At 43.3% G+C, this 12254-nt stretch overlaps 4 protein-coding genes across 4 annotated transcripts; 3 read left to right on the plus strand and 1 right to left on the minus strand.

Annotated features, from left to right (window-relative positions):
• Positions 1-872: 872 nt before the first annotated feature.
• NECHADRAFT_89548 (uncharacterized protein) lies at positions 873-2334 on the plus strand (the record flags this gene model as incomplete). Its single annotated transcript, XM_003039002.1, has 8 exons — positions 873-1065; positions 1145-1173; positions 1356-1374; positions 1505-1517; positions 1685-1699; positions 1918-1926; positions 2150-2171; positions 2323-2334. The coding sequence occupies 8 exons, from the start codon at positions 873-875 to the stop codon at positions 2332-2334; spliced, it is 312 nt and encodes a 103-aa protein (XP_003039048.1).
• Positions 2335-4590: 2256 nt separating this feature from the next.
• Positions 4591-5341, plus strand: NECHADRAFT_89549 (uncharacterized protein; the record flags this gene model as incomplete). Its single annotated transcript, XM_003039003.1, has 2 exons — positions 4591-4602; positions 4754-5341. The coding sequence occupies 2 exons, from the start codon at positions 4591-4593 to the stop codon at positions 5339-5341; spliced, it is 600 nt and encodes a 199-aa protein (XP_003039049.1).
• Positions 5342-6229: 888 nt separating this feature from the next.
• On the minus strand, positions 6230-8847 carry NECHADRAFT_89550 (uncharacterized protein; the record flags this gene model as incomplete). The annotated part of the gene is made up of 9 exons (XM_003039005.1): positions 6230-6924; positions 7004-7196; positions 7396-7607; positions 7660-7693; positions 7753-7895; positions 8010-8273; positions 8314-8540; positions 8588-8691; positions 8740-8847. The coding sequence occupies 9 exons, from the start codon at positions 8845-8847 to the stop codon at positions 6230-6232; spliced, it is 1980 nt and encodes a 659-aa protein (XP_003039051.1).
• A 537-nt stretch (positions 8848-9384) lies between these two features.
• On the plus strand, positions 9385-11865 carry NECHADRAFT_89551 (uncharacterized protein; the record flags this gene model as incomplete). The annotated part of the gene is made up of 11 exons (XM_003039004.1): positions 9385-9443; positions 9501-9581; positions 9636-9669; positions 9854-9860; positions 10000-10255; positions 10449-10483; positions 10540-10661; positions 10720-10945; positions 11000-11084; positions 11121-11376; positions 11485-11865. 11 exons carry the CDS (start codon positions 9385-9387, stop codon positions 11863-11865), a joined length of 1542 nt encoding a protein of 513 aa, XP_003039050.1.
• Positions 11866-12254: the final 389 nt, after the last annotated feature.

Below are 12254 nucleotides of genomic sequence, written 5' to 3' on the forward strand. Positions count from 1 at the left end.
GGGAATGGATTACAGTCATCCAGGCGATCAATGCGGAAGGCCAGGCGATCCAGCCGTTCATCATTGGCGCGGGCCAATATCACCTCGCCAATTGGTACCAAGATAGCAACCTCCCGGGCGATTGGGCTATTGCAACGACCCAAAATGGCTGGACCGATAACGAGACCGGTCTCGAGTGGCTTAAGCACTTTGACCGGTGCACAGCCAAGCGATCAAATAGTCGCTATCGCCTCTTAATCCTCGATGGCCATGAAAGTCACCAGTCTATCGAATTCGAGAGATATTGTGAGGAAAAGAAGATCATCCGGCTTTGTATGCCGCCTCATTCCTCTCATCTACTCCAGCCCCTTGACGTCGGGTGCTTTAGCGTGCTAAAGCGAGCTTATGGTCGAGAAATAGAGCATCTGATCAGATGCTCTATAACCCACGTTTCAAAGAATGAGTTCTTTCCGGCCTTCCACGCTGCACACGAGGCCACTATGACGGAAAGAAATATCAGGGGGGCTTTTAAAGGAGCTGGCCTTGTTCCCCTTGACCCAGAAGCTGTGGTCTCAAAGCTTGATGTGCAGCTACGGACTCCAACGCCTGCCGAGGAGGGGGTTGAACCCTCCACCCCTTGGGTCTCAAGGACCCCAAAGACCGTGCTTGAGGCCGGATCTCAGTCTGAATACCTCGAAAGACGAATTAGAAGGCATCATAGCAGCTCCCCAGAGTCAATTATAGAGGCTATGAAGTCTCTTACGAAGGCAGTAAAGGGAAATATGCATGAGATTGCATTATTAAGGGCTGAGGTTAAAGACCTTCGAGAGGCAAATGAGATACTAAGCCGGCGCCGGAGGGCAAAAAGGACTAGATTGCAGAAAAGAGGAGTAATGACAGTAGAGGAAGGAAGGCAGGCAATTGATCAAATGGATGCTAATGCGCAGGTAGTAGCCGAATCATCGAGACGTAGTGGTCAAGGAAGGTCGGCGCGACCGGGGGTTCGGCGTTGTGGTGTCTGCGGCCAGCCCGGCCATAATGCAAGGACCTGTCAGGTAGTGATTGAGACGTCTGGGGAAGAGTATAGTGAGTAGTTTTAATTGATCAAATGGTTTGTGGTATTTTTATAGCGATTTTAATCTTATAGGCTAAGAAAAGTGTACAGCTCACTTGTCTGTACAGCTCACTTATCAAGTACGTTAACCTAATTATATTTATCTATAATAATTATTTATAAAAGGGGGTATTTATTATATTTTTATTCTTTTTTATTCTTTTTCTATTAAAATTATTAAAAACTTAAATATAAGATTAAGGTTCTTATAGATCTTAGCGTATTAATTTAGGGTTCGCTAGATATATCTTTTACTTAATAGTTTATTATTAAGAACTTAGGTAATCTCTTTATTATATTTTAAGTATTCTTAAATAAGAACTTATTTAAGATTAATTAATTTAATATCTTTTTATAATATCTAATTAAGGGATATAAAGAGTATCTAATTATATATATTTTATTATATAGATTATTACGCGGGGTAATTTTATTAATAGGTATATTATATAGGAAATTAATCTAATAATTATTAGGCTTATTTAATAGGTTTTTTTTCTTAAACTAAGGGTTAATATTATTCTTTTTGCTAGGCTATTATTTAGGGTTCTAGGTTATTAGTATAAAATATAATATTTTTATTATTCTTAGGATAGAGATCTATAAGTATATCTATTTTAATAGTTTTTTTAATATATTTTATTATAGTAATAATTTATTTATTATTATTATTTTATAATAAATTATAAGATAATATAAGGGTAAATTTATTTTTATTCTCTTACTAAGTAACTTAATTAACCTATTAGTCTTAATAAGGTCTTTAGCCTTTAGCTATAATAAAAGATAAATAATTACTCTTATAATATCCTTTTTTTTTACAGTTATAATAAGTAATATAAGATTTATCTTATTAGATATTCCTAATATCTATAAGTCCCGGTTAAGTATTATATAAGGTATTTCCTTTATTTTTATTTTTATTATTCTTTTATTCTTAGTTTTATTTATTATTCTTATCGGGGTAATAAGGATTAAATTAAGAGGTATAGCCTTTATTTCTCTAGGCTATTTTCTCTTAGTATTATTTATATTATTATTTATTAATTTTAATAGCTATTCTAATATATTAATTAAGGTTATTAGGTTTATTTATTTTATATAATTTATCCTTAATTTTTTCTTTAAGTCTTTAATAATAGATCTTTATAAGGGCTTTATTATCTTATTTAACCTTAGATATAAGTTATTAGAAAATCATAGAGTAAGTAATATATAATTTATTCTAGGTTAAGCTATAAAGTTTAATAATAGCTTATTATTCCTTATTAATAATTTTAAATATTTCTTTAATAGCTACTTTAAAATTATTTTAATTAGTAAAAATATTAATAATTTCTTAGTCTTAATTAGATTTATTTTTATTCTCTAAGAAGTTTCTCTAGATAAATTTAAATTATATTATAATAGTTCTATAAAGAAGAGATATAATAAAAAGTATTTTCTTTATATTAATAGTAATATATTAAGGAAAAAGCTTAAAATATCTCTTTATTTTAATAAAAAAAAGTATAATATTATACGCTTATTCTATAAATAATTTAAATATTATAAGTTTAATAATTTTTCTTAGATCTTTATTATATTATTACTAGGTAAGTATTATAAGCTAGCTTTATAGTTAATCTTAGAGTTAATTAATTATACCTCTAAGTTATTAGATTTTAGCTATAAGTTTAGTAATACTTAGTAATATCTTATTATAAGATAGTAATCCTTTAGCGGAAGATCTAATAAATAAGGTATTCTATTTATTAGAAAATATATTATTTAATAATATAAATATTATATAATATAATATAGAAATATACTAAATAAGAAGCTATTAATATATAATATCTAGAGTTTTCTAAGGAAATAAATTAGGTATATAGGTTTATTATTAATAGAGAGTCTCAGCGTTATTATATAATAAGGGAATTATATCTTAATAATAGGTTAAAAAGGTCTTAAAGGTAATTAAAGTCTATTAATAGCTTAAGGGCTAAGTATTTACTTAAGATATAATAAGTATTATATATATATAAGAGGCTTTATACTTATAGAAATAAAGTCTAAATAAGGGCCTTATATTTATAAAAGTAAGGTCTAAGTAAGGGCCTTATACTTATAGAAATAAGGTTTCTTATAGTTAGTATATTAAGAAGGGAAAATATAGGGAATAAAAATAATACATAATAGGGGATATATTAGGCCGTAATAAAACGTCTTATAGAAGTTTAGCTACTAAGTCTTAAATAGGGAACTAGAGCCTAGCTCTCTTAGCTAGCCTCCTTATTTATCCTATAAGTTAATATAATAAAAAACTAATAAATACTTTTATCTTATTACTTTACTTTTATATAGCTTAGTTAAAGTTTATTTAAATTCTTATAAATTTTAATATTCTTATTACTCTTTAGCTATTTTATATTTTATAACTATAATACACTTTTATAGCAAACCTGACCTACTAGGTTAGCTCGCCTGTGCCCTTAAACCCCACAGGTAATACAATGCCTCTGCGGATATGCCGAGTCCCCACACGCAGCTAGAAGTAGAGCTATGTGTCAACGCGGATATCCCGCGGGAGGGCTTTTAGAAGCTGACTGGCGTGATAAAGGTTTCAGTGCGGCAAAGCCATTGCCCAATTGATTTAGTAACACTCCCTCCCGCTCATTGTACTTTTATTATAATCATTAATAATTATCTACCGACTCCATAAATCTCGTAACCGTTTTATCCGCTGTCTCACTCAATTGAAGAAAAACTCTACCAACTGACTCGCTATTCCACACGTCTAAGTCATGTCTCCCATATGCAGAGGCATTCTAAACAGTCCCGCGTCGCAAGACAGTGGAAACTATACAGGATGGTTACAAGCGCATTAAGGACATCTACATTCCCACCAGAGATGGCTCTGTCCTCTGCTGTAACGTCTATCTGCCGCTTCGTGGCAGGCCGGAGAGTTCCCTGTCCTTCTGACGCTCGGCCCCTATGGAAAAGACGTGCACTTTACAGACTTTGGCCTCCCTCAGACCGACATGTACGCCCATATGGCCAGAGCCATCGCGCTGCTTGGGCCGCACGCATACTTCGAAACTCCCGATCCTATCATTTGGGAGAGGCATACACCAAACTCCCGTGCACCAGGTAGAGCGTCCGATAATATATAGTGCAAAGAACATGGCTATGCCATCGTGAGAGTCGATGCTAGAGAATTCGGCGGAAGTCCCGGTGTTCTCGATCCACTCGGCATTGGCCGGACAGAACTCACCAAGGATGACTGACTCTGAAGGACACGGTACCGGTCGTCCATCTCACTGCTTGCAAACCTAAATGTGGCTAACTTAGATCTAGATGCCTATGATGTTGTTGAATGGGCCAGTACCCAAGAATAGTCAAACGGTAAGGTTGCCACGACCGGCATCAGCTACTTCGCCATGGCCTGCTACTGGGCAGGGATGTTCTAACCCCCACACTTGGCCGCCATTGCCCCATACGAAGGTCTGACCGACATGTACGGCGAAGTGTGTCGACAGGGTGGTGTATGGCACTCGGGATTCCAGAAGTACTGGTTCGACAATATTATTTTGACACCAATGTGGAAGGGGTGCGGGCCTGAGTGAGGGACAGCTAGGAAAGCAATGTTTTGACTACAGCAGCCTCGCAACCAACTAGACGTGGCGAAGCGAGGGTCCATGGCCCGTATTCGACCGCACAAGAGACCTGTCCAAACTCAAGGTGCCCATCTTATCTGCCGGCAACTGGATGGACTCGGAGGTGCATTTTCCGGGAAATCTAGCAGCGTTTGAGAGGTCTTCATCAAGGTGGAAGTTCCTCGAGATACACACGGGCAATCATATTGCCTCCTACTATGAGCCAGCGCAAACTGAAAGACAACTTATATTTTTCGACTACTTTCTCAAGGGCAAGACAGACAACGGACTTGAAGCAACCCCTCGGATCGATCTCCTCATTCGCCGAGGCACCAATAACTCTTATCGTGTCGAGGAGTCGTGGCCTCCCCAGGACACTATCTACACCTCTCTCTATCTAGCCCCCGACGAGGCCCTCTCCTTTGATGAGTTCGCCGCCTCGTCCGAAGACGACGCCATCTCCTCTGCCGGATTGACTGGAAAGGACCTGTTCCAGAGCGCGCCTCTGAAGGACTTTGAGATCCTGGGCTACCCCAATCTTGACTTAGCCGTGTCTACCGACGCAAAGGACATGGACATCTTTATCTACTTTTGTCATCGACTCGACTAGTGAAAAGCTCGTCTTGCGTGGCAATCATGATAAGCCTGCCGTGTCCTTTCTTCGAAGCTCGTTCCGCTTGTCTCACCGCACGCTGTCAAGCAAGTCAACTACCAACAGGCCCGTGCTAGATCAGATGAAGCCGGCGGCTGTCGAAGAGGGCAAGCGATACAACATCAAGATTCCCACCCCCCCCCCCCACTTCAATCGTTGTCGAAGTTGGCCACAGGCTTGCCCTTGCATTACGGGCAAGCGATGAGGAGGAGATTACCCCCCCTCCCCCCCTGCGACATGTCGGGTCAAACAGGCCGGATAGCCTACTCTGGCACAAACAGGATTATTCTAGGTGGTAAACTGGTGATTCCTGTCGTTGAACGCGTTTGATTCGGGCGGATGATTCTAGCATATATGCTTTATGGCGGATCAGGTTGCCTGGCTTAGAACTGGCAGACCGACAGTGGGTTCTATCACTCAACCGTGCTCTTGTTGCCAAGGTTGGTGTATATGAATTGGCGTTCTCGGCCAGTTGATACTTGATAGAAACTGGGCTCCGCACTAACCTTACCTTGCGTTGTCTCCCCGCCAGATACTAGTTGATTTGCGAACATATCTGCGTTGGAGAAGGAGCAACATGTCGGACTCTCCGGTTGATCCAGAGTGGACTAGTGCCATTAACGTTCACTGAGCGATCAGCAAGGCTCCGATCAATATCAACAAAAGCTACCCAAAGCAAGGTTTGTTTAATGTTTATTACTGCACGTATCCTCATTCAACCGACCAATCTGGCTGACGAGAGCTGTCACAAGGAGGCATACTGCCGCTTATCCAGTCACCGGTTCCCAACCCCTCCATTCTTGTTCCCGAAGATGAGGCGTGAGGAGTTTTATGGCCAAAGAATGCCTATTGTGGGTCAAAATTAAAATCCTGGCTTAAGTCGTTGCTGTAGAAAGCGTCGAAAAGATCGACATGAAGCCCGTTTAAGGACACTTGGGGAGAGGTGTTGTCACTGCCGTCGACACTTCTAACCCGCTCTGCCCCGGGGAGCCTATCTTTAGTAGTGCTGGGGGAGGCCCCGTCGTGTGCAGATTCGTGCTGTCCCGACAACAGTGACAAAGGTGGGGAGAGCCCCTGGCCTCGCTCTCTACGGGTCGGCGATGACCTTTTGTGAAGAAATTGGCGCATAATATCAGCACAGCGCTGTGAGGCTTTTAGTTTGATGGATTCGAAAACTTCAACAGCAAGTTGGCAGAGCTTCCTGTCCTCTTCCGCTCTTCCTGGGTCAGACTCCAGGGGTGACAGTGAGCTGGGCTGATTACCGGCATGTCTCTGCTGGCGGTTTCGAGAATGCTGATCGTCGGCAACCTTGAGCAAAAGAACAAGGGTGGACTGCAGGCAATAGAAATAGTAGTAGCTCCAACGCCTCAGTCCTGGCGCTAATATAAACAGCTTGTGAATATGCCGTATTGTGTCCCTGGCCGCATCTATATAGAACGATTGGTGAAGGCCAGACAATGGCTTGCTGGCTAAGGCATGGCGGTCGAATGGCTTTCTCAGGATGGTGCCTCGGAGAAGGATGATTTTTGCAAGGTCATAGTCTGTGGGTGGTGTAAGCAATTCAACAAGAGGTCTACTTTGCTGCAGCGTGTTGAGCGGAATATTGACGAGACGACTTACGTATTCGAAGACTACTTTGTTGTCTCGCTTTCCAGTTGTACAAGTAAGCGGGATCATAGCTGTTGTACGCCTCTTGGCTAACATTTGGAAAGGCAAGGTAAGGAGGAAGCGAAGCCCTCCAACCTTCCAATTCCTGGCGCAACGCTTCTCTCTGTTCCAGCTTGAGCGAGCTCGGTTCAGCGGACTCGGCAGACTGAAGAGATGGTAAGCATTGGCACGAACGGTTAAGACAAGAGAGCTTCGGTACAAGTTTGATGATTCTGCGAATTATTTTGGCGAATTCTGCTAGGTATAGTATAAAGGCAACCTGGGCTGAGTCTGTCACGGCTTCTTCGTTGGTTGGAAGCTCGACGAGTGTTAGTGAGATGGCAATAGTAACACGGCAACCATACCTGCACAGTGGGATAGTCTATATTCATCTCCGAAGTGCGTAGGGACATGGGTCGGCTAGCATTAAGACTGAGCTCCACTTCCTGGATGTAAATAACCCACCACGTGCGCTTCGCCTCTTCGGCATCGACTCCGAGCGACGAATGCAATGACTCAACATTAAGTCCGGTTGAGAATGCCAATCGAGTCGCAAGACCATTAAGGATGTATGCGACTGTTTAATTAGACCTTGAGTAAATTAAAAAAGGGTGCGAAGAGTGTCTTACGGTTGGGTTTGATCGTATGCTGGGCGTAAGCGCCCTATTGAGAGAAGTTGGTTAGTGTGATATGATTAAGTGAGGGAGTGTGGATTTGCAAACCAGAAAGGTGGCAGCTTGGACTAGTTGTATATTACTAGAATCCAATAGACGCCCCAGCATTTGTTGCGCCTCTGCAAAATACCACGAAGCCCAGGAAGAGCTGTCTTCTCGCTTATCCTCGTATAGCGCACCGAGTGCAAGCACTATATATAGCAAGCAGATAAACTGCGGTCGCCTTATATCGTTAAGAGTAGCTATGAAAAGCCTTCGGTCTCCAAAAAGATGCCTTAGCGAGCCGTATCGTGTTTTAAACGCACCGATGTCGAGAATGGGGAGGAAGATGTGAATAGTGCGGAAGAAGCTATCGATATGGCGGCCGGCGATGAGTTCACGCAGGTATCGATCGCCACGGAGATCGTTTAACGGGACAACGTAGTCACAGAAACTTGTTAGGCCCTCTAGCCTAAGACTGTCGGAGCTTTTGTCGTTCGGTGGCTGTTGCCCGGCCGCCAAGTCGTTTCGGCGCCGCTTGGCGGGCGGATTGCCCTCCAAAACGTCGTCAAGCTGCCTGACCCGTTTGTCTAAAAAAGAAGCGGTTATGAACGTCGAGGTTTGTCTTACTCGCTGTGAGATGGGATGATGAGTCCAAATGTCCGAAGTGGGATTTACTATAGTACTCGAAGCACCCAGTCTGTTCGTTCAACTGAGCAACGCCGCTGGATCGTCTCTCGGAAGGGTGCTTCCTCGGCTTCTGCAGGCTCGGATCGGGAGCGTGGGCAAAAATCCTGGCTTGCCGGCTCATTTCTTCTTCGATCCTGTCGAGGCGGGAAAGCACGAGATCCAGTTTCCTTCAAAAATGTTAGAGTCGCAGCGCAATATTCGGGAGGAGACGTACTCAACAAGAACCTCATGCCCGCTTGGCGAAGCCAATGGAGCAAAGGAAAAGACGCACTGCACCTCTTTCTTGTCGCATTGATCACAAGGCTGGAGACCATTGCACTGGGACAACTGTCAGCGTAATCCGAGGCCTCTCAGAGCTTGAGTCACCTTGATCCGTTTCTCCCGACAGCGCCCACAAGCCTCGTGGGCCTTCTTGCGGACCGCCCTTGTCCTAGTGGAAGCAACCACTATGTTTGTGGAGACGGCACTGGTCATCTTGCCGATCTAGCTGCTGATGCCGTCTTGGTAGCATTCAAAAGCTGTCACCTGGGAAGTCATGAACGACGTTGAAAACATGCGGAGTCTGGGGCGGCATTTCAGCAAGATTGCGAGATCAGGCAGATTTGAAATGCGGGGGCCGGTACGACGCCACCCCCGCAACCTAACCATCTCTGCCGTTCAACCCTGCCGTGCCTGTAAGGGCTAAGCCATAAGGAGCGAAGTGTTCCATAGATGGATTAGGACCTCGTTATGGTGTGTTGACTGGTATAAGCGGTATATGTCTTTAACGGGTTTTATTAATCATGGCTGCTTCTGCTGCCAAAGCCGAGGCCAATCTCTAGAATATAGAGCGGTGTTTTGGTATCCGTCTGGAATCTCCGCGGACCAATCGGGACCTCCGCACCCTGAGGCCCATTACGGTTCGAACGAGTAGGTGATATTAAAACTACACAAGTATATAGACTGAACCTGAATCGTTGAGTACGGTTCAAGCCGAATTTCTCTACCACAGTCCCCTAAATAGAGTGCGCAATGAGTTCAGTAACCGAATCCAAGATCGATATGCTCGTGATCGGAGCTGGGCCTTCGGGGTAAGCGCATCAACTGGACCCTTCACCAATTAAGCCCTGGCTCACAATAATATTCAGCCTCATGCTTATGACGTGGCTGGCTCGGCTTGGAATCAAGGCTCGCATCGTCGACAAGCGATTTAATAGAATAAACAGCGGGTGAGAAGATGCCTCCCGGAGCACTGGAAACCCCCATCGCTTACAGGACACCAGGCAAGCAGATGGTCTGCAGAGTAGGACGTTCAAAGTAAGCCCAACCCATTGCTAGATTATCCTAAGATGAGAAACTCACAAACTTGTGGACAGATATTCGACTCTCTTGGATTCGGCTAGGATGTTTGGCGGGAAGCAAACCACATGCTGGAGATTTAATTCTGGGTGACGACTATACACCTCGTCTTGATCCGAAATAGTTGCTAATTGTTTCCTAGAACCCAGGTGAGAACAAGAAGCTGTACCGATCTGACAGAATTGTGGATACAATGCCTGGCCTCAGTCGTTTCCAATAGGCAACTCTATATTAAGGTACCAGAGACACCCTGGTGATCGCCTCAGACCTTTTGCTAACAACTCTCAGCACGTATTGAGGACCATCTGCTCAAGTACATCGACAAGTTCAGTGGCATTGAGGTGGAATACGGTGTGATGCCAGAGTCCCTTACTATTGATGCCGATAAGGTTGAAAGCGATGAATATCCCATCTCGGTTACTCTTCGCAGCTTACCTAGGCCGGATGCTAAGTCTCCTCACGTTCCGGCTGATGAGCGAGAGCCAAGGGTTCCAAACGGACTCTATAGAAGCAATCTCACAGCGGATAGCATAGACGAGATCTTGTAGAATGCGCAAGCCACCAAAGAGACACGCACGGAGAAGGTTCTGGCTAAATATGTGGTCGGCTGTGACGGAGCACACTCGTGGACCCGGCGGTAGATTGGATCCGTGATGGAAGGTGACCAGATAGATTACATATGGTCAGTACCGTTGCATATCTAAACCAATATGTTGACTACTGACTAGATGGAATAGGGGCGTGCTCGATATAATTCCTATTACGGACTTTCGTGAGTCTTAACCCTGTTCAGCACTTTGCAGAATTAACACTCACGCCACGCATCAGCCGACATTAGGTATCGCTGCGCCATTCACTCGGACTCCGGCAGCATGATGGTCATTCCTCGAGAGGGCAAATATGTCAGGCTCTACATCCAGGTCACAGAGGTAGATGAGAACGGTAAAGCTGTAAGCGGTTTGGATTAACCCACATTGGCATTGCTACCATCGACTGACATGCTTCAAGATCGACCGTTTTAAGATCACGCCGCAGACCTTAGTCCAAGCGGCCAGCAAGATCCTCTCGCCTTACAAACTCAGCTACAAGCATTGTCACTGGTGGACTGCATACCGCATCGGACAAAGAGTGGGCTCGAAATTCAATGCATATGATCGCGTCTTCCTTGCTGGCGATGCAGTGCACACACACAGCCCGAAAGCTGGTCAAGGCATGAATATTAGTATGCATGACAGTAAGTTCAAGTATCTCCTTCAGTATCATACGACTCTAACCACCGTGGCTCAAGCATTCAATCTGGGATGGAAGCTAGCTTCTGTCGTCAAGGGATGGGCGAAGCGATCGCTTCTCACGACATACACTACCGAACGGAGGTAAATCGCAAAAGAGCTGATCGAGTTTGATCAAAGGTTTTCCCGCCTCTTCTCGGGCCGGCCTGCCAAGGACGTCCTGGATGAAGGGGGCATAGACCTGAAGACATTTAAGCAAGTTTTTGACAAAGGCAACCTATTCGCTAGCGGCTGCGCTGTCGACTACGGTGCAAGTATTATTGTAGCTAAGCACCAGGCTATTGAAAACGCGAATGGAACGGGAGCCGTCGCGACGATTGGGAAGCAAGAGCTTGCTCTAAAAATTCCCATTGGAATGCGCATACCAAGTTATAAGGTTTTAAATTAGTCAGATGCGAGGCCATGGTATCTCTAAGAACTGATGCCGAGCACTGGGGCCTGGCGAGTTGTCGTCTTCGCTGGAGATGTTCTTAATCCTTCCTAGTTCTCGCGGTTGTCAGCTCTTGGAAAAGCATTGAGCTCGCCTAGTTCATTCTTGAACCATTATAAGCCTAAAGAGGATGAAAGGTTGGCCTCATTTTTCGAAATCTTGACTGTTCATTCTTCCCCCCGACACGAGGTTGAGCTGCTCTCGTTGCCGGACATTTTTCACCCTTACTCAGAAGAATATGGCTGGGATTATGAAAAGGTTTTTGTAGACGACGTGTCATACCATGAAGGGCATGGGCAGGCGTATGCAAGCTATGGCATTGATACTACTAGGGGCTGTGTTGTGGTCGTCCGGCCGGATCAATATGTTAGCTGGATTGGAGAGCTGGAAGATGTGGATGATATGGAGAGGTTTTTTGAAGGAATTTTTCAGTAAAGGGTTCAAGATCTAAAAGACGCATCTTAAAACTTTTGTTAATCTATAGAAGTTAATTTTAAGAGCTTTATCCCAGGCTAAGTTAGCCCTACTAATACTGATTTTTATAAGTACCTAATATATAAAAGGCATTTTAGCTGATTTTTTTATGCTATAAGAAATATGATAGAAAAGGAGATTAATTAGTAAATAAAGAGCTATTATAGCTTAGTTATTATTTAAGATAAAGAGTTAAAAAGTAAAGAAAGGAAGCAAGCTATAAGTATTAATATATCTTAGTTATATCTTATTAGTTAATTTTACTTAGTATATTAAAAATAAAAATAAAACCCTAAAATATTAACCTTTATATATAAGAAGGTAGAGGTATTTTACTTCTTATAATAGAG

Source organism: Fusarium vanettenii (genome assembly GCF_000151355.1).
Source record: "Fusarium vanettenii 77-13-4 unplaced genomic scaffold NECHAsca_218_unmapped, whole genome shotgun sequence".
Taxonomy (NCBI): Eukaryota; Fungi; Ascomycota; class Sordariomycetes; order Hypocreales; family Nectriaceae; genus Fusarium; species Fusarium vanettenii.